This window comes from Vidua macroura, chromosome 2, assembly GCF_024509145.1.
Source record: "Vidua macroura isolate BioBank_ID:100142 chromosome 2, ASM2450914v1, whole genome shotgun sequence".
In the NCBI taxonomy this organism is placed as follows: domain Eukaryota; kingdom Metazoa; phylum Chordata; class Aves; order Passeriformes; family Viduidae; genus Vidua; species Vidua macroura.
In genome coordinates this window covers 29659375-29680300 of record NC_071572.1, presented here as the reverse complement: position 1 = coordinate 29680300, position 20926 = coordinate 29659375, and the positions used below count along the sequence as shown (strand labels likewise).

The window sequence follows — 20926 nt, the reverse complement described above, 5'->3', positions numbered from 1 at the left end:
GGTAGGTATCTGCTGGCTCGGGATTTGAGTGCCCTTGTAATACTGCAAAATGCATCCATGAAATAAGAAAATGGAACAAGGAAATCCTGCAGTGCTTTCTGAATTTGAAATGAAATTGCAAAGAAAAAATCTAGATACATTACCTGATGTATGAAAATAGCTGTTTTGATAAAAATATGTAGCTTCCCATTTGGAAAACCCTCTTCAGCAGCAGGCAATAGTTACACTGCTCACATGCTCAAAGGAATCTGTTTCACTGGACTTGTGGTGAACTGTGAATATTATTTTTTGTAGACTTTCAGACAAGCAGGAGCAATTCAGTTTCTTTTTTTTTTGAAGAAGAAGAAGTGAGAAATAACTCAAGAAAATGACTCTGATGATTTTTTTTGTCATGTTGATCATGGAATCTGCCGCTGGTAAGTAAAAGTCTTCAATAATAGAACATTCAAAATACGTGCCAGCTTCTTGACAGTTGCTTGCAGTAGGACAAGTTTTGTTTTTTGCAGCCAAGAACAAAATCTTAAAGGTTTGGCAATTACAGCCCAGCTCCAGACTTGGGAAATTTGGTCCTAAACACTAAAATTATGAAATGAAAAAGAAAGGATGCTACCTGGAGAAACCTGATGATGTTGTATGTGACCATGACCATATGAAGAGACACAGCAAACAAGAGAAAGAGCCTGCTTCTTTTTGTGCCATTCAGAAATGTGGTCATAATAGTTGCTAAACAACAATAATCTCTGAGAATTTCAGGAGAAAAAGAGACTGAAGGCTGATTTTATTTTTGACTCTTAATCCTTGATCATGGTTCCTTTTCCATACTTTTAATAAATTCTGTATGCAAAAGTAAATTTGGGAAATTTGTTTGGAAAGGCAGACTTGAAGACTAAATTTTATACACATAATCTCATTCCAAGGCAGTTTTCCAAAGATATCTGAAGTTTTTCAGAAATATGTCTACATAATGATTCAGTTTTAATTAAGAAGATAAGGAAATGCAAATGTTAATTTATAGGCTCTGCTTTTATCTCAGACATATTTGTCAAGTGAAACCATATGTGAAGAATTTCTCCTTTCCTCTTCCATTTGTGGCAGCTGCTTTACTGTAGAGTGAGGCCAGATTCTGCCCTTTGAGCCAATGTGATTCTGACACTGTGGAACTCATGTGAAAGAATTATAGAGATAGGGAAATGTCTTTCTATTTTTAGCCCTTCCTTTTCCTTCTGGTGTTGCTTTGGTAAGATAGAGTAAAGGTTTGGAAAAGGCTGAGTTTTTTAGTAAATATTGCAGGAATAAATAAATAAATGCTGCCAAGCCATTTTACTGAAAGAAGTCTTTTTATAAAATACCACCAGCACAGCAAATCACTTCAAAGTCAGGCTAATGCAATTTTCTGAAATAAGTACTTGGCTTCCTAATATATCTTTTTTCCCCTTTCTCTGAAGAGAAGCTGTGTCCCCTTCGTGCCTCCATTGATGTTTTAGAAGGGGAATATTTTTTCCTTTGTTATCTTGAGTCAAGGCAAGAACATTTTCAGGAAAAAGCATACACAATAAACTGGTACAAAGAAAGTGCTGGAAAGCAGCAATTGATAAAGGAAACACACAGAATTGTTTCACAAATGAATTTTCTGGAGTTTTGGCCAGCTGAACTCAGTGACTCTGGGAATTACTCTGTCATTCACAGGTGAGTACAAAACACAATGGGTAAATGTCTTGCCTGTGCACATGTCTATGATGAAGATAATTTCTTTGTCTTGTTTTCTATAGCTAGTGTCATCCATATAATAGGGGCTTAGGGAACTGCTCTAACTGCTGTGTCATTTCCCACTTCATTTCACAATAACTATCAAAGTAGACCTGTAATATTTACAAATAGCTATAAGGAGTTTCAGCCTTTTAAATGCTCCATAAACCTTTTGATAAGGCAGGTAGCATTTTTGCTGGCTTGTGATTAATTACCTAAGAAAAAATGAGTGTCAGGCAACCCTTCCATTCACTGTCAAAAAAAAAAGGGAAACATTTGCTTGTCTTCTTCCCCAGACTTGTTCTTCCTTGCTGTGTTGTATGGTCTCATGAGGCTTGCCAAATCATCTAACTGTATAGTAAAGATGAACCATAGCATAGCTGAACTCTGCTTTCTGTGCAAACCTTTACCTGCATGGAGCCATTCAAAGGGCAAATGAAATAACTGGATTTGATTTCTTACTGCTGTAGAACACCATGGTTAAAAGGAGAAATAAGGACAAGCCTCCATTATTTGGTGTCAATGTTCATTGGAACACCTTGAAAGGGACTAAATGAAAGGTTTGCTGCATGGAGTTTTTATGACTAACTTGCACTAAAGCCATAAGTCAGCACTTACAGTTGAAGCAATGATTAATTTGAAGCAGATCACCTTGCATGTAATGATTTGTGCTGTTCTCCAAGTAATATTTTTAAGGTTCTAGCCAGGTTTATAAAGCATATAGGACTGTGGATACTGAAAAATGCTCTCCACGTTTTTCCAGAAATATCACAGACTCAAGTTTGATAGCTTACAGTTCTAAGATAGTACTTTTAAAAATAATATCAGTAAGGAGATAACAGTAATGGTACATGAAAAAAAAAAAAACAACCAAATATTTTCAGCTTCCAAGTTGACTTGGAAGTTAACAATTGAAGTCTATCTTAGATTCATGGTATATGAAATGCAAAATATTTTAATTGTAGGGTAAATATTGAGAAAAATTTTATTAATCTATGTTAAATTCAAGAGGATTTTCTTTAGGGATGATGAATATGGTAGTTTGTCTAGTTTGTTGTGCCATTTTGTTGTGTTGATCAGTTTCCTGTATGGTCACTTCACAAAAAAGTTATTAAATCTAAAAACTCACTCCAATGCCACCTAATGAGTGTCACAAAATGCAGAATGACTAATTTCGGGATGGGGAAAGATAGGTGGAGATCATACCTGAATTGCCACTGAAGGAGACTGCCATAATGAGTCTAAAATACAGGGCAAAAGAGAAGAGAGCTGTGATAACCCCAGCCTTAATTCTCTATTATTGTGGTTTTCTGATTACTTTAAGGACTTGGGGTAATGACAGTAAAGCCAGAGTAAATCACAGGAATTCTACAAAATTAGTATGAGAAAGTGTACATCTCAAAACTGAAGGAAACAGCCTTACATACAGAAGAAAGAGATGACAAGAAAAGAAGTGAAGTAAAACTATTAGAATGAAGTTTGTTAAAATGAGTAATTGTTGGAAAACACAAAAATGTCAGAATCCTTTATGAAATTACTTGATTTACTCATTTGCTTAAGAGAGAAACTCAGAAAAAAAGTTTTGATTACATCAAAGCATTCATTTGGAATTGAGAGTTTTGATTTTCTCCTTTTTTGTCTTGTCTTCTAGAACTATATTACCTGCTACATTATAAAAATCAGTTTTGAAAGAAAGTATTTTTGAGGCAAAAAAGTCTTATTCTGAAACAGCTTTCTTTTTTTTTTCTTTTTTTAATTTCTTTCTGTTGGGCCCATATGACACTGACATTCATTTTCTGTTAGGATCAGAATGATGCCAGAATCTTGCAGTCCTCCTGTGAGAATTCTTCACAGCTCTCACTGCTGGAACAATAGGCATAAGGGAATTTTTTTAATGGGATTTTAATGGGATCTTGGGCTTAGTTTATATGATGGTTCTCACTATTGGCAGGCATATTAAATGAGTTACATTTCAGGAAATACAAAATATTATTTCAAAAACTGTCTTCTGCAGAGACAGAGGACTTTTAGAAGTTTCCGTAGGGAAAAGTTGTGGGCTGTTGTGGACTACTGAACTTGTTTAAGATTTTATACGAGTGAACGAGTGGAATTACTTTAATTTCTGAGTATTTATAGTAGGTTAAAAGTTTTACTTTTGAAAGAAGGTATGCTAAATATATTTTTATTTATCTTTTTAATTTTCAACAATTTAGATATAGGTATTTGTAAGCTATATGGGAAATAATTTTCAGAATACTTATAACTGTTTAGGCAATTTCAAGGAACAATGTGGCAATTACAGATTTTCAAGAAAAGCAGACATGTTGACAGATTTTGCAAACTAATTAAATGTAGGATTTTTTTTTTCTGATGGGTTACAACTGACAAATATGCAAGAAGCAAAAGGTGAAAGTGATGTTTTTATGATATTTTAACCACTTTTTTTTTTTGCTAAAAGAGGAACCAGAAGTTTTACAGTTAAACTAGATGTGTCCTGCTGAGACACACATAGATAGCTGAAGTGTGCTTATATGTGTGTTGACATGCTCACATGTGTTTGTTAGTACACTAGACTTAGGATACAAATTCAGGAATCAATGGACATCACCTATAGGCTTGAATGAGTCTATCTTCAGCAACATTCTTGAAAATAAAAATTGTACTTATAGTAAGTGTGGTAAGCAGCAAAAACTGTGTCACTGGTCTTTGGAAGGATTTGTAATTTGTATAGATTTTTTTATAGCCTGTATCCTGTGGTTGTCAAAGAGAAAAACATGAATACAAAAAAGCAGGTCATAGGGTTGCTCTATTTTGGTAACCTTGAAACTGAGAGAACTTAGAGGTTCCTGAAAAAAACCAAAAAACTACAGATAACCACGATAAACACATGATAGATTTTAAAATCCAAATATTGCTCAATTTTTCAATATGTTTAGAACAACTGAAAGCCGTGGGAACATACATATATAGTTAATACTGCAACTTGGAAAGCAGAGTGACAATTTCTGCAGAAGATTGCAATATCAAGATAACACTGGCTTGTTGCAGTAAAATTGCTAAGGGATTACTTAGATTTGGCTATGTATTCAGTAAGCTTGGTTTATATTCTCTAAGGGCTTTCACTTCCCTGTATTATCTTCTGAGTCAAGCTAGATTTTGTTGTTCCTTCTTGGTGCGTTTGTTGGGGGGAGATTGAAAAGCTGTTAAACCAGAAATGGTTTTGTTCCCGACAAAATATCACTGAGGACACTCAACAAGTGAAAACCAGGGTAAAAATATATAACAATTCTGATACTATCAGTTTAAAAAATACAACTAAATGGGTTTTTGTGTGTGTGTGTGCACTGAAAACCATGCTATATGGCAGACAACTAGAAATTATGTACAAAAAAATTCATCTTTGTTTGCACAGGTATGGTTTTAATACCTTTCAGGGACATTCTCCTTGCCAGATTTTGGCTCATCAGGTAGAATATCTTGATCCAGTTTGAGTGATTTCCTCAGATAAGATCACAGAAGAAAGCCTCTGTGGAGTAACAGTGCTGGGGAGAACATGTGGCTTCATGGACCCTTTTCTTTCATCTGCTGAATCTAGAGAGTAAAATAATTTGCATTTAATGGCTACATCTGTAATTAATTCTCTGACAGTATTCAGATTAATAGAGTGATGTCTAAAGAAACACACAGATTCAGTGGAATTAATTGGAATTAATGTTTATGTCCACACCTAAACTTATCTTGGGTACTTTTACTGTCAAGGAGGGAGAGGCCTTTCTGGGTCACAGCTGATCTTGTCCTAAACAAAATATATAAAATAGGTCATATAAACTGCACTGTGACAGTGTGACTTCTGACTGTGGTCACACTGCTGACTGTGATTAGTAGCTTTGATTTAAATCTGTAAATAAGATGTTGAAGAATCGGTGAGAAGAGCTCCACCCACCATGAATACCCACATGAGTTTGTCTCTGGTGGAAAATCTTTGGTAAGACTTTTCCTGTTTGTGATAGCATAGTTAGCTGATTTACCAAAACCACTATATTTTGGTTTAAAGAGTCAATTACAATTAGGAGTAATGAACATCTCAAGTGAGTAGAGAACCTGTGTAGCTTAAAAAAGGACTACAATGCAAAGAGGGTAAGCACAATACATAAACACATTTGCTTGGGGAGCTTAAAAAGCAGAAAAGAAACAATTGAAGACTTGGTCTAAATTAATCATAAAAATGATGTCCTAATAGCTCTTCTGAATCTTGTACACTCAAAAGACAGGTCAAGAATGTGTTTAAGCTGATGTACTTATCAGAGATGCTTCTCCATTCCAAATCCTTTGTCCTCTTGGACTTTCTCATTTAAACAATTCTTTGCTAGTTGCAGTTCTGGAAGAAATTTATTTTTCTTTTCTTGGAGGCAGAAAGATTCAAACATATTTATGAAGATATGACTGACATTGGAGGGAAGTGCTCTGTGGTTGCTGCTTTTCCTTTGTCAGGCCCTGCTTGTTCAGAAAACAAATGAGAGCTCCATGCACTAATTGCAAAATCTCACCCATTAACTGACAGAATCTCACCCACTAACTGACAGCGGCATATGGCTTTCTCTTAAGCTCTAACTTTGCCAAATAAAAGTCCTTCAGGTTCCTTGGTAGTCATGTATTTGGATATATCAAACAGTGAAATTACAGCTATAATCTGATTCTTTCAAGGAATATATGGAGAGAACCTAGTGGATATCTAAATGACAATGATCAGCTCCTAGAGATACAAAAGAGGCAGTTTTGGAGCATATTTGTGTGATCTTTTATAGACACTGCATGGAATGTGATAACTCTGCTGCAGACATGATAGTGCCTGACATTTTCAGTCAGTCTGAGGTGCTCAGCTGCTACAGATCTCTGATCAGTGCTAAGAGATGCATCCTTTCCAAAGTGCCTTGTTTTGCAGACATGCTTGAATCCATAAATGATGCTATAATTCATGAGACTTATGGAGTTTAGAAATATTTCCAAAATACCATTTAATTCCAAAGTATTCCAAAATATTCCAAAATACCAGCAGAGTATCAAACAATCAATAATTGATTAATGTTGCTTTTTGAGCAATACCAGACTTGCCTATCTTATTTCTAATTTTACAAATATATTTTTCTGTCATGGTTTTTAATCTTAGCAACACATAGGAAATTAAACCTGCAAAATCTTCAGATTATTCAAGGTCCAAAATTCTTTGATGCTCTCATGTAACTATGGATGATGTCACAGATTGTTGCATCCTTGTTCAGGTCAATATAGCATATATTGTCATGTTCCATAGATGTAATTGTATTGTCAAATGTTTTGCAATCATGCATTTAGTTTAGATAACCTGTTTGGTTAAAGGAAATTACACTTATTTGGGAGTGGGAAAGTGATAAAGGGAAATAAAAATAATTGTGTCACTGTAGATGTACTTTTTACCTAACAGATGTATTTGAGAATTTATTTGTATTTTGTAACTCACCAAGCTGCATTATTTTAGAAATCTCCTTTAGAAAGCAAAACTGATTTTGCTATATTTTTTTTCCTTAGCAATGGAGAACAAAATTTCACAATTCAAAAATGGACATTGAATGTACTTGAAAGAAATAAAAGCAGCTGTTTCAATGAAAATCATTTAACTACAGAAATTAAAAGTGCTGGAACTGGTCATTCACTGAAATGCAGCGATTTGTCTGTCTATGAAAATGACAGCATAACATGGTATAAGGTAATTACTGAAACAGTGTTACTCCAATCATTGGCTGTAGAAACAAAACATCTGATTGCAGGGAAATATTAATTGCAAACAAATTTTTAGAAGGATCTACAAACATTGTAAAGCCTTAATTTCTCATGAGATTAGGGGGAAAAACATTAGACAGATATACAAAGGAAAGCTTTTGTCTGCTTTCCAATTTGTTAAAAAATTATACCTGTTTCAGAAGTTATTAAACTAGTAGTTTGGAATGATAAAAGATCTGATGTGCATGTCTGTTTGCTGATTTTGGCAGCAGCTGGTTTAGCCAGCTGCTACTTTGCTGATACAGATATTGTACTGATGCTAAATGAGATGCCAAGATTTATATTTTACAGTTGGCACGTACTTGTAAAGTAATTGCGAACTTTTCAATTTTGCTGTTTCTGAACAGTTTTTAAGTGTGTAACAGATCCAGATCTGTTCATTTTTGGTGAATAATCTCTTTGGGGTGTGCTCCTTATTCCTCTCAGGTCTCCTGGCTGGAGTAACAGATCCTATTGACCCCAAGATCAATGTTTCAGGAAGGGATTTTGACTGATTTAGTACAGGCATCTGGAGTAGCCTGGCAAGAATGATTTACAGCCCTGTTCTCTTGGCTTTTGGGGCCTGGGAGGATGGGACCATTGATGGATAGGGCCACAGATTGTTGTGTTTTCCTCAATTGCGGTGTTCTCAACTTCTAATGGGTTAAATGTTCAAATGTTGAATATAAGTGACCATGAGTGAAAATTGGGCCAGCACCTCTTTTGGATCAGACACATGTCATTGAGATAGTGAAAAGGTGATGGTAACACTTTGTTTAAAAAAAAAAATCTTAATTTCTTTAATGTTTTGAATGCATGTTTGCTGCAGAATAGTATTTTCTGGTTTTATTGATGCAGGACTGTAAGAATTATGAACATGAAACAGAGAGGGAACTAAATTTTAGAACCTTAACAGTACAAAACTCTGGGATATATACCTGTAAAATTTTAATCAGTCATGAAGGAACGATATACCACAGCACAAATACAATTAAACTTGTCGTAGAAGAAGGTAAGAAAGCTTTCTAAAGTTTTGAAGCATACTTTTTGGTTCACTTTACATAGGAGATTTTAAATTGCAGTTCTCATTTGATAAATATATACCAAGGTGAACTAGTCTGGTAGTCTGAACTACTTCAGAATAATTTGAGAAGTAAAAAAGCAGAAGTTAAGATGAAAGATTACCAATTTTGGACAATGTATTTAGTATGTTTTCCATGCAGTTTTTTTTTTTTTTTTCAAAATAGCTGCTCTAAGTATGTCATACAAACTTACTAAGAATTTTGCACAAGAGCATTTCCAACCATTGCAAATTGTACTCTGCATATATATCTATATGTGTGTGTGTGAAAAAAATTCAAAAAGACATACTGGGTTTTAAGCTACTCAGTAACACAAGAATCCAGATATTTGTCTGTGAATTTAATGGAATGTTTGTGATTAATTTTATATATAGAGCAATTATGTGACTTTTACTGTGGAAGAATGTAAGTGAGGTATGACTTCAATAGCAATACTTTTATTTTAGATGCACCGGAGGCTTTCACTTTGGAGATAGTTGGACGTCATGAAGTGATTGAAACAGAAATAGGTATGAAAATAATACAAAAATCTTTGAGGTAACGACTCTACCTACATGCTTTTGTTCTGATTTCTTTATGGTTGATGGTCTGGATAAGTGTAATTAAACTAATTGTCTGTTCATCATCCTGTATGTGGTCTAACCTCACATATGGTAATATTTTGCCTAGTGTATCCTATGATTGATACACAAGTGCACTAAATGTACCCTTTCAAAGAGGCAGAAGCTGAGGTCGCTGCTACAACCTGCAAGAGAAGATGGTGGTGGTGATAAAACATCTCTCCATGGCTCTCTTTTGTAGAGAGAAAACCCCATGAAGTAATGTGTAAAAGATGTATGGTTTACTCAATGAATAGCAGTCATGAGTAATCCCACTGATACCTGATGTGGTTGAGAATGTTATTCTTCTGGGAAATGAGGAGTGTGAGATGTGACAGTCTGGCAACGTGTGCATATACATCTGTATTGTCAAGAAATCTTATCTGTGCTTCTAGCTGGAAGTAGGTTAGATAAAATGATCTGCAGGCTTCACACAGTCTTGGACAGGATCCAGGATATTGTGATTGAGGCTGTAATTAATTTTTTAAAACAGAAATTTACCAGTCTTTTTCCTGTCCTCTTCTCTCCCCTTGCTTCTCTCTCTTCTGGTTACCTAATCCTTCCTTTCAAAGTCTTCCTCTGTGGCTCATACCTGTATCTCATTTACTAATCTAGGACCTCAGGTGCTCATTTTCCTTCCTTCCTACCAATACTGCTTGGTAAGTCCTTTTCCCAATTCTGTGATGCCTCACACCTTCCAACCTCCCAGAATGCCCTTCCTGCACATTTCCTCCTTGTTACTGTGCTTGTCCCAGCCCGTAGAAGTTTTCAGGGTTTGGCATCAAATGCTTATGATCTACCTGTCTTCCATCCTTTACCTGCCTTGATAAGATCAATTGATAAGCTCATTGAACTACCTGCTAAGTGATGAGATAGATGGCATGGTGGAGAGTGAAGGGAATTTAGGATGAGCCAGGTCCAGAATCTTTAAATCCTATAATTGCTTAGGATGGTGTTCTATGATATTTGCCTCCAAATAGCTGTTGTGTATGGTGGAAATGCTAGAGCTGCAAGGCCAATGATACTAGGTTAGGTCTGTGCAACTCTAATTTGGATTTCTAAGGTCTGAATCTGTGATGGCCAGTTTTTCAGCTGGATCTTGCTTTGAAGGCTCTAGAAGTATCTGATAAGTCTTGAGAAATCAGCTTCGTGTGCTCTTAGAGAATTGCTGGGTAGGCCTTGCTTACTGGAAAGTATTTGTGCATGGTCTGAAGAAGGACTAACACACATTTTTCCTGGCTTAATAAAAAGCATTCTGGATGTGTTCCCCGGAAATTATGCTGCAATAGCCTAGAAACTGTGGTTGCAGCTAACTTCAGGTCAAGCTTCCCCTGACAGAATTTTAAAAATCTCACACTCCAGAGTTGCAGTCTTCTGGCCTTATTTTTTCCAAGTGTAGAGTTGTCCTTTTAGTTTTGCAGTTTCTTCAAACTACTGGAACCTTATGGGGGGTTCCTGTCAGTTACACTTAATACTTTGAAATGGGACAAGTAGCTGACTAAGTAAATGCCTTGCTCATGTATTCAGGAATTTCCAGTTGTGATACTGAGATAAGAATTTGTTCTGTGCATGTTCAGCAGGGGCTTTGGTTTTGTTGAGTAATCATATATAGTTTCCCTATTATAATTAGCTGGTTGTAATTCCCCTTACCAGTTACTTACTTTTACCTGGCCCTGGAGCACTGGTGATAGGTTTTCCTCTTCTGTTCTCAGCCTGCAGAACTGTTTTATAGAATCAGTCTGGTTTATAGAATCATAGAATATCTCAAGTAGAAGGAGGCCATAAGGATCATCAAGTCCAATTCCCTTTAGTTCTTTAAAGCCTGAAGTTTCCAGGACTATTTAAACCCACCTGGCTGTGATGATTTATCTGAAAGAAAGCAGTGGATGACTGTCACTCTGCAGCAGTGCATGATTGCTGAGGTCACCACCTCAGTGCAGGTGTAACAAGACATTGAGCAGGGGCTAAAAAATTCAAAAAGGAGCCCAGCTTATAGGATATGTTTCCTGGAAAGCTGACACTTCACTGCATTGTGTACATGAATCCAACTTCTCACTAAATCTTCCCATGTTATGCTTTTTTTTTTTTTTTTTTGTAGGTAAAGAAGAGATACTCAATTGTACAGGTTTCTTGGGTTATTATATGCAAGAAGATGCCAGCCTCTACTGGTTAATTAACCAAACATTTCCAGAACAATGCACAGGTATCCCTGAGAATGAACCTTCAATATGTGAAGAAGAACTCAAAAAACTACAGTAGGTTTCCTGAAAATGCTGTATTTAGTATGTGATAATGTCCTACACTTTGTGGAACTGCAAATTCACTAAAAACCACAGTGTGAGGGTTTTCTCTAGAACTTTTCCTCAAAATCTGCCTCTCAGGTGATTGTGGGTTTCTGTACAGATAGTGTTGCTAACACCATTCCTTGTTGCAGGTTGGGAAACAAGTTCTATATCACAAGGCTACTACGGATTAAAAGCGTAAGAGATGAGGACATGCATCATAATTTCACCTGCATGTTGCAAGCTGATGAAACCACACAGATAAAAATTGTAAAACTAAAGAAAGGTATGGCATAATCTAGAAATAATGTATTAATCAGCCTTCTCAACCCTGAGGGCATTTTAAAACACTGCTCCAAATACTGTCTGCTTAAGAAGGTCCTCGCGCATCTAGTGCTGGACCTAACAACCCCTGGGTGATTCCTCCTGCTCTCAGACAGGGACAGGAGGAGTGCAAAGCAAAAGAAATACAGACTAGAATGAATATGTCTTGAGAATATCTTCACAAAGATTTAAGTGTTAAAATTCTGTATTTGGAACGAAAATTATCAAGGATTAATAATAAATAAATAAATAAATAAATAAATAAATAAAAGTAATAAAGAAAGATACTAGAGACAAAAAAAAGCAAAAGTATCTTGGCCAAAGAGATTAAAATAGGACATTAAGGACTTATGGATGGGACTGAGAGAGGGGTGAAAGGTAGATAATAAGAGGAAATAATAAAAAAGCCTGAAGGAAGCTCTTCACAAAAGTGAGTGACCATCATTTAGGGATGCTGTACATCTATGAGGATCTATAATGTCAGTCTTGATCTCACATACTCTGCACACACATAAATGAACTGTATGTGGTTGCGTCCAAGATTGTTTCTCCTGTTTTTACAGTAAAACATGTTTTGTAGTTTCTCTCTATCTTAGGACCAGTGGCAAGCATATGTGCTTGAAGTATTAGCAGGAAAGGATTCCCATCAACACTGTGATTTTTTTGAGGTGATTTTTAGGTGCCACTAGTATTTGATACAGTAATCTTGTCATATAATACTCTTTGTTAAGGCTGTAATTTGCTTTTTTTCTCTTTTACAGGGAAGATTCAAGACTTGCCAGTGCACGTATTTACCACTGGAATGGTCCTTGCTCTGCTATTTCCATTTGTTGCTGTAGCTGCGGTGTTTGTGTTTGTGATGTTTAGGGTTGACTTCGTTCTGTTTTACAGAAATATATGCAGGAGAGATGATACTGCTGGAGGTATGACTTTGCTAATGCTGACATTGAAATAAGCATATTGATGAAGAATATTTTCTGGCAGGCTCTATGAAGTAATCAGCTTTGATGAAGACTAAAAAATTATCTTAAATCCAGGAGTGGTGTGAGAAGAAACAAAGAATATACAAAAGAGAATTTGATGGTCAGGTGTTAATGTGTGCTTGTTGTATATGTGTGGCAATGACAACAGACAAACCCAGTGAAGAAGCTGCCTCTGGAGCAGGCAGTGGAAGGAATGTGGTCGGATGTTGTTCAGATGAGCTCTGTTCTGCTACATTCTTCATCACAAAAGTTGATAAGGGTGGAAAGGTTTTCAGTTGTCTATCCATGAAGAGGATGAACACTGAAATTTTCAGATGGGCAGACTGACACAAGTTTGTTTTCACCTCACTGATGCCCTTCAGTAGGGTGAAGCTTAAAATGTTTCCTTGACTGTAGAGGCCATTGCATGTTTATAGGTTTGTCACTACATGCACTTAAGCATGAGTGGGAGTGCACATTACCAGTGTCTTACCAGGCAGCAGCTCTGAGGCCTTCTCAACAAGCAAATCCAACAATTACTCAATTTTAGGAATTATTTTTATAAAAATTGTGGTAACAAAACTTGCGGTATATATAGGTTTCATTTTCTTGGCCTTCCTTGGTCTCTGAATCAGCTTGAATATAACTTGAATTAACTGCAGTTGGAGATTTTTTGGTAATGGGTGGATGTCATTTATGCCTGCCAATGTTATTACCTACCTGTTGATATCAGCTACCACAGTGACTTACACTCACTCAGGGAGGATCTCTGAGAACCTGGACTATGCTGCCCTGGAGGATCTGCCTGTTGGGGAGTAGGAAATCCATTGCCTAGTATCTAGGTGTGGGGTCTCATGGAGTTTACTTTATGCTTTCTCTTATGAACTACATGCAGTAAAGTATTCAGAAAGGGAAGCAAAAAAGGGCAGTTTAAGAAGAAAAGCCACATGTTCTCGTATATCAACCCTGATAGTTGCTCTGTGGCAGTGTTTTGGACCTGGCCTCTGGACTGGTCTTTGATTTTCTGTTTGTAAATTAGTGCCCCAACCATGACCAGACATGGCATAGTCTCATAACAAAAATAATTAGCTGGTTTGTTCTCTCTCTTGCTGGTACCCATTCCACTTGATAATCTTTGTACACACAGTGTACAATAAATGTTGAAATCTGCAGTATCACTTAAATAACAATTTTTTCAGGTTACAGACACCTTTTTTTGCTTCGCTTCATATCTTAATTTTCACAGATGTGACATTAATTGGTTAAATTAATCTGATTTTATTTAAAAAGCACCTTAATGCAGAAAGGAAATATTTTCAAGTATTTTCCAAATGCAATCAGAATCTTTTGTATCAACCTTAAATTTCTTCAGGACATTTTTGAATCTGATGAAAAGTGTTTGAAGACTCTTCAGAAGAAAAATCAGGAGTTTCTTGATACTTTACCATAGAGACACTAAGTTTGAAAACCAGAATAGTGAATCAGATACTGGATTTCTAATGTTTGATAGCAAGACAACAATTGTTGATTTATTTTCAGATGGAAAAGAATATGATGCATTTGTGTCTTATCTGAAAGACTGTGTTTCTCCTACTGAAGAAGAGAGAGAATTTGCTTTGAAGATATTGCCCATGATATTAGAAGAAAACTTTGGGTACAAGTTATGTATATTTGAGAGGGATGTATTCCCTGGAGGAGGTAAGTGTATTGAATATTCTTGTCATTAAATAGGCTAAGCGTTTTCACACATAGGTAGGAGTCTATAATTAGAAGGAATTCTGTCACATGTTGTGCATTGAAAGGCTATATTTTTCATTTAATCTGGACTGTGTGCATGCAAAGTTTGGTTGCAAACATTTTACATGTTTTATAGTTATATTTATGAATTCATATACACTTACACACACATGCACACATAAATCACTAATTACAAAGAATCAAGATGAAAATATCAAAGAGCAAGCATCAAGAAGGTTTAGGAGAGGACACAGAAGATATCAGATATTTCCAGTAATAGTGCTTTTTCTCTGCTTTTGCTGAGGGCCAATGAATGAACTCACATTTATTGCACAGAGCAGGTGATGACTCTGGTACTAGTTATTCTTAGGTAACTTGTATGTTTGCTGTATCTTCAGCGCAATGGTTGAAACCATTTTCTGAATGAAACAGGTGCCATAACAAAATAGAAATAAAAAATGGAATTTTGTTTGCCTATCAATGTATCTGGCATCTGCCTTTTGCTTGAATAAAGGGTACTATGAGTTTCCATTTAGTCCAAAGATACAGCTGAGGAATAGAATTTCATTTTTCAAACCACAGAACAGTAAGATCAGTTAGCTTCCTTCATTAAGCAGGATCTTGTCTCTTTATATCTATTCCTGAAAAAATTTTCTAACCTGAGAGGAGCCACAGCTTCTCCAAGCCCTTTTTTTATTACGTATTCTCTTTCTTTAAGCCTTAAAAAATTGTTTACTGAAGTTTGCAGTCTGATTCTTTCAATAGTTTTAGCTTATTTCCTTTTCTCTGGTCTGATCCATTGTGAACATGTAAAATAGAATATTTCCTTCTTTGCAGAGGAGCCTTTGGTGTTGTAATGCCCTTGTCAGCCTCCAGAAAACTGGGGGAAACTAATTTTTCTCTTCATTAGGTTAGTTCTGCAGTTTGCTTTGCCTTTCTCTACAAGTCATGTTTTCTAGATCTCTGGTTTGTGAAGACTTTGTCCCATGGTGTTCAAACAAGCACTAGAAGCTGTGCATGAAAATTCAATTTGATATTTAAAGGGTATCACCATTCACTTTCATTCATCACTTTTCATACCAAAAGTCATCAATCTAAAACACAATTGGAACACCTTCTGTCATCACATGCTGGTCTTCTCAGCCCTGGATTATTTGAAATAGATTTGGGTGTTTGGTGTCATAAAGGCAGGTGTAACCCCAAGATTACAGAATACTTGGAGAGAAGTTGCTGTTTGTGCCTTTCTGTGGAATCACTGCAATGGTATCTATTAGGAAAGAGCAAAGAGATGTCTGGTTGGGGGAAAGTTAATTTTGCTGTCGCCTTCTGTCCATGTGACTACTGCCAGACAGTAGTCTAGATTAGATGGAGATTGTAAGTAGATTTATGTCTGCTCTAGAGAACAATCTTTGACCATACCTGACTTACTTTTCAGAGACTCCTAATTTTTGATACATAGTAATCTCTTCATAAGGACAGGATGCTTACATGCTGTCACTTTATAAGAGGGACATCTTTGGTACATATGTGAATTTAAAAGATAAGTTGATTTGGTCCCTATCCTTGACATTTAATATAACAATAAATTTATCTTTGATTTGCAGCATTTGTTGATGATATCCATTCATTCATTGATAAAAGCAGAAGATTAATCATTATACTGAGCCAGAACTACGTTTCTGACAGAGCCATATATGAACTTGAGAGTGGATTGCATAAAGCTCTAGTTGAAAGAAAAACTAAGATCATATTAATTGAATATATGCCTATAAGTGACTACAATTTCTTGCCAGAATCACTGTCACTTTTACCATCAAAGAGGATGGTTAAATGGAAAAAAGATAAATCCCTTCCCATGAATTCCAGATTTTGGAAGAACCTTCGGTACCTGATGCCAGCAAAGCCTATCAAGGCAAAGACCAAAGGGCACTATAGTAATCTTGACTTAGGCTCAGAAGCTTCTCAACCCTGGACTGAGGGCTGTGACTTTAATGCAATCGTATAACAATTCTGGAGATAGAAGATGTAGCAGAAAACTGTGTGTTTTGCTAACTAATAGAACTAAATGAACTAATATTTTGAGAAATAGTTGATTAAGAGGCCAGCTCTGAGATCTGAGAAGAATGCAGAAGTTACTGCAGTGGCCAGGATGATGTTAACCCCAATTGATAAATCCCATCCCAGAGAAGGTTTCCTCAGCAATCTGCAGAAGGTGCAGAAGTTTCATTCTGCTTAGGACTTACCACATGGCATAAAGCACAATAAAAAACATTTTTATTTCATGATTTTCAGTGATGTTGAATGATGCTATTTTTACTTGCATATACTTTTTATATACTTCAATATATACTTCAATAAATAAATCAGCACTTGCAATCTCTTATTATTATTTAGATGCTCTTTGTTTTGTATTTTGGTATTTCCTAAGGATTGTAAGTAGACCCAAACAGATCCTGCCTTAAAGAGCTTGGCATGCAGGCTTTAGGCAACATCAAGTAGAAAAAAACCCAAGCCAACAGATAAAAGGGAGGTTAGAAAAAGCGGGGCAGTTTTGGATGGTTTAACAGTATTTACTACTGAATTGTACATGGTCTACGACTGGGAATCATTTGAAGGAATGGTAAAGACTGTTTACATCCTATTTCACTGGGAAGACTGCAAATGCTCATTTTGACAGGGACAAGAGGGGGGTGGGATAGAAAAAATAGTATTTTGTTGATGGATTTTGTTAATTGATACCACAATGTAATAAAATTCCCAGAGAGGTTGTGGGGTCTCCCTCAATGGAGATAATCAAGAACTGACTGGACATAATTCTGTGCAATGTGCTCTGGGATGACCCTGCTTGAGCAGGTCAGACCAGATGTCCCACTGTGGTCCCTTCCAAACAGACACATTCCATGATTCTGTTATATCCTGAGCTGCCTTCAGCTGTTGCATGTAGGGGATTTAGGTGAAAATGAGGTTTTTGGTGTCTATATAGACTCCTAGTCCTTTGGAGCTCTTGTCTTAATATTGTTTTTTAAAACAATGTTAGAATGACTATCCAAAACTATGCTAATCCTCCCTTATTATTAGCTGCCTGGCAGAAGATACCAATCTGACATAAATTCCTGGATAAAATTGAACCGTATTTCCTCCTAGCATCAGTGGAGAGAAGTCAAGGGACAATCATTTTGGAAGATCTTTTGTCAGGTTTTTAGGAAATCATCAAGGCTCTGCCCACTCTTGTCATTGCCTTGCATGCCATTACTGCTGATTTTGAGAAGGCATCTCTTTTACAGTGACACTTAATTCACAGAGGTGGAGGAGCTCCATTACCTTCTCCGTGCACTTGAAAACACATTTGGAGTGATGGACGTCATGACAATGTCTCAAGTTTCATGGGAATGAAACATTGTTTGTCAAATAGCCTTTAATCATGCATAGTTTCTGGAAGATGTTTAGGTAAAAGAAAAAGCTAAGTATGTATTTCCAAAATGGAGACAACACTGTTGCCAGGTTAAGAGGTAGATGGAAGGCAAACATTGTAGTGACCTTCAGATCAGCTCTAGGAGGTCTCCTTTCTGTCAGACAACTAAAGAACTATGCCAATGTAGTTCATAGGCAAAAGCCATTCCCTGGTGTAAGCTTTTACTGAAGAAGATTTCTCCTCTGCAGATGTGTGCCTTTACATTCCAAATCTCAAACCTTTCACAATGTTCAGTTCTTCTCTAGCAGTGTTTCCTGTGATTCCTAGTCACAGATAAGTTTTGACATTCTTTGTCAGCACAGAAATGTCATCAGACAAACTAGGCACATCAATTTTCTGGCCAAACATCTTACAGAAATGTTACTAACTTTCCTAATACTTAACTGAGGTATTAAACTTTCTCCTCAGACATGTAGTTTTTAATATACTGTCGTCAATGTATTGCCTAACAAATTAAAGGTCAAATGTGTTTTACTACACATGTTACTATGGATGGTGCTCATGGTTTGTTAATAGCTCTGGACCAAGCCTACCCTCTCTCTATGAGAATCAGCTACTATAAATTGAAATTGAATTTGCCATGGATGCCCCCTCACCTCAGCTTGGAGAGACAACATGTACCTGCTACACCCTATGAAGATTGTACCCTAAAGCCTGTGACACCATACAGAATTTGACTGCCCTGAGATTTTACAGAATAACAGAGGATTATACTTAAGGAAGATTGAAAGCTAAATGGCATTAACTCCCAAGTTGTTTGAATGCCAGCAAAGCAGATGCACATTGAATGACTGTGAAAGGGAAATCTGTGAAAGGGGAAGTATTTTTGCACAGAAAGGTATTGTGACACAGTCACTTTATAGATGATCCTCACTGCCCATGATGCAGTGGTAAAGGGGGACAAAGGAAATTAAGGATCAGTGGTAAAGGGGAACAAGGGAAATTAAGGATATACATACTCATACTAATGCCAGATGTTGTTCTTATTGCTCTTATATCCTGAATTGCTGACATTAATCAGGTAATGCCTTATTTTTGTTTGCCAGTCCATAGAGAAAAGGAACTTCTAATATTACTTTTATAGACTATAGTTGTAATGATTTGCCTCATCATGTATAAGTGAATTTACATGATAGTTGAGTTGAGGTAATGGGTCATTTGGTTTGAGGTAATGGGTCATTTCAGAAGACCCTCCCATTTAGGCACAAGGTTCAGAGCCACAGCTAAACTTAGCCACTCTTGACCAACAGTTTAGGCCTAAAGGTTTAACAGCACTTAATTGATAGCTTAAGTTAAGCAATTTAACAAAGGTTACTACAGTACAACAGTAACTCATTTACAGGCCTAGCATACATATTTAAGTATTTTAGGAGAGCAACATTCATAGTACATTTACTATAACATATTCACACTCGCATGCACGCAGACCTAGAGAAGTATATATCAGGTATCCCTCAAATTCAGTGAAGTGCTCCCATCAGATGATTTTGGATATTCTCAGTGGACAAAGGGCTGAGCCTTGAGCAGTGGGGGTGTCAGCCCAGGTTTTGTTGTTGTCTGGTGATTCTCCAAGTATAACAAAGTTGAGAGTTCACTGGCCCTGAGAAGGAGGTTGCTGGTTACAGCCAACTCTGGTCCTGGAGAGCTCAAAGGGTCCTACTTAGGACTGCTGTTTGTAGGGTTGCAAGAGAGTGGGCTTTAGTCATAGTAATTTTTCATCCTAGCCACAATTTGGGTTGGAATCTTTCTTCAAGAGAGCTCAATCCATGTGCTGTTCGAGGCCGAGGCCTACTGAACACTTCTCAGCTCATAGTGTGACCTGATGGGCTGGGGGGAGAGATGCACCATCACAAACAAGTGTCAAAAATCAAGCTTAGGGTATGAAGAAAAAATGGAAAAAAAAAAAAAAAAAAAAAAAAAAAGCAAGTGTGGTTAGATCACAAGCAACCAATATCTCATGTGTAATTTAGGAAGATTAAAACAAAGCCAAATCCAAAAAAGCTATTGAAATATGTAATTTCCCTGAGGAGGACACAGATGGGATCAGTAAGGAGACAGCTGTTGCATGCCACCAGTCTTGAAATTTCTTGTCTCTTTTTCTATGTACTATAACATAGTTACTGGCTGTGAGAACATGGTCTGTGTCTGCATTTTTTTAGTGTTGCTGGTTGACCGCTTTCCACTGGAAACAATACAGGCTGGAAACAAAACAGTATCAACTCTTCTTGTCTATCGATAATTGTAACATAAATGTAGGAAGAATTAGGACTATTGTGTATAGCATCATTGCTGTAGGATAGTACTGTATAAGGGCTGATAAGTTCATAAGATTTGTTGGTTCAAGGGTTTTTTTCCCTACTATAAGTACTTCTGTTCCTTCATGACCATCTACATTGTTTAGAGATATTGGAGAGGTAGAACTTGTGAAACAAGAATAAATTCTCCCTCCTAAGCAGCTATGTCACTCTGAATCCAAGCATAAGGACAAATCCTATCAATTCCACCACTCTCCAGATTGTAATGAAAGCAGGAGATTTGCAGAAGGGCTGGACAGAGGGAACCTTAAGATTTGCTGGTTCTGTTGCAGAGCAACTGATGATGCCTGCAGAAGCAAGTTGTTACCAGTGTGTTTACTAAACTTGAAGGTAAACACAGTGGTTGCAGTCAGCAGTCACAAAAAAGTAGAGCACCAATAAGGATGTTCCAACAGATTCTGGGAATCTGTTGGAGCAGACACTCCTGTATTTGCAGGGCAAGGTTAGTGTTCACTGGATATCTCAGACCATAAGGGTACATAGTACCCTATGTAAGGGTACATAGTTGATTTATGCAAAATGGTCCAGAATTTTATGTTTCAAATCCCGAATTCGGTAGATTGATTCCTCAGGTAATTAAAAATTGTTAGAAAATAGAGATTAACAGTTAT

The 20926-nt window shown here is 36.6% G+C and overlaps 1 protein-coding gene across 1 annotated transcript; it reads left to right on the top strand.

Annotated features, from left to right (window-relative positions):
* Nucleotides 1-367: 367 nt before the first annotated feature.
* Nucleotides 368-16844, top strand: IL18R1 (interleukin 18 receptor 1). Its single transcript, XM_053970846.1, has 10 exons — nt 368-416; nt 1446-1686; nt 7312-7489; nt 8401-8554; nt 9071-9133; nt 11322-11478; nt 11658-11791; nt 12591-12752; nt 14331-14489; nt 16133-16844. The coding sequence occupies exons 1-10, from the start codon at nt 368-370 to the stop codon at nt 16531-16533; spliced, it is 1698 nt and encodes a 565-aa protein (XP_053826821.1). The 3' UTR covers nt 16534-16844.
* The last annotated feature ends 4082 nt before the right edge of the window (nt 16845-20926 follow it).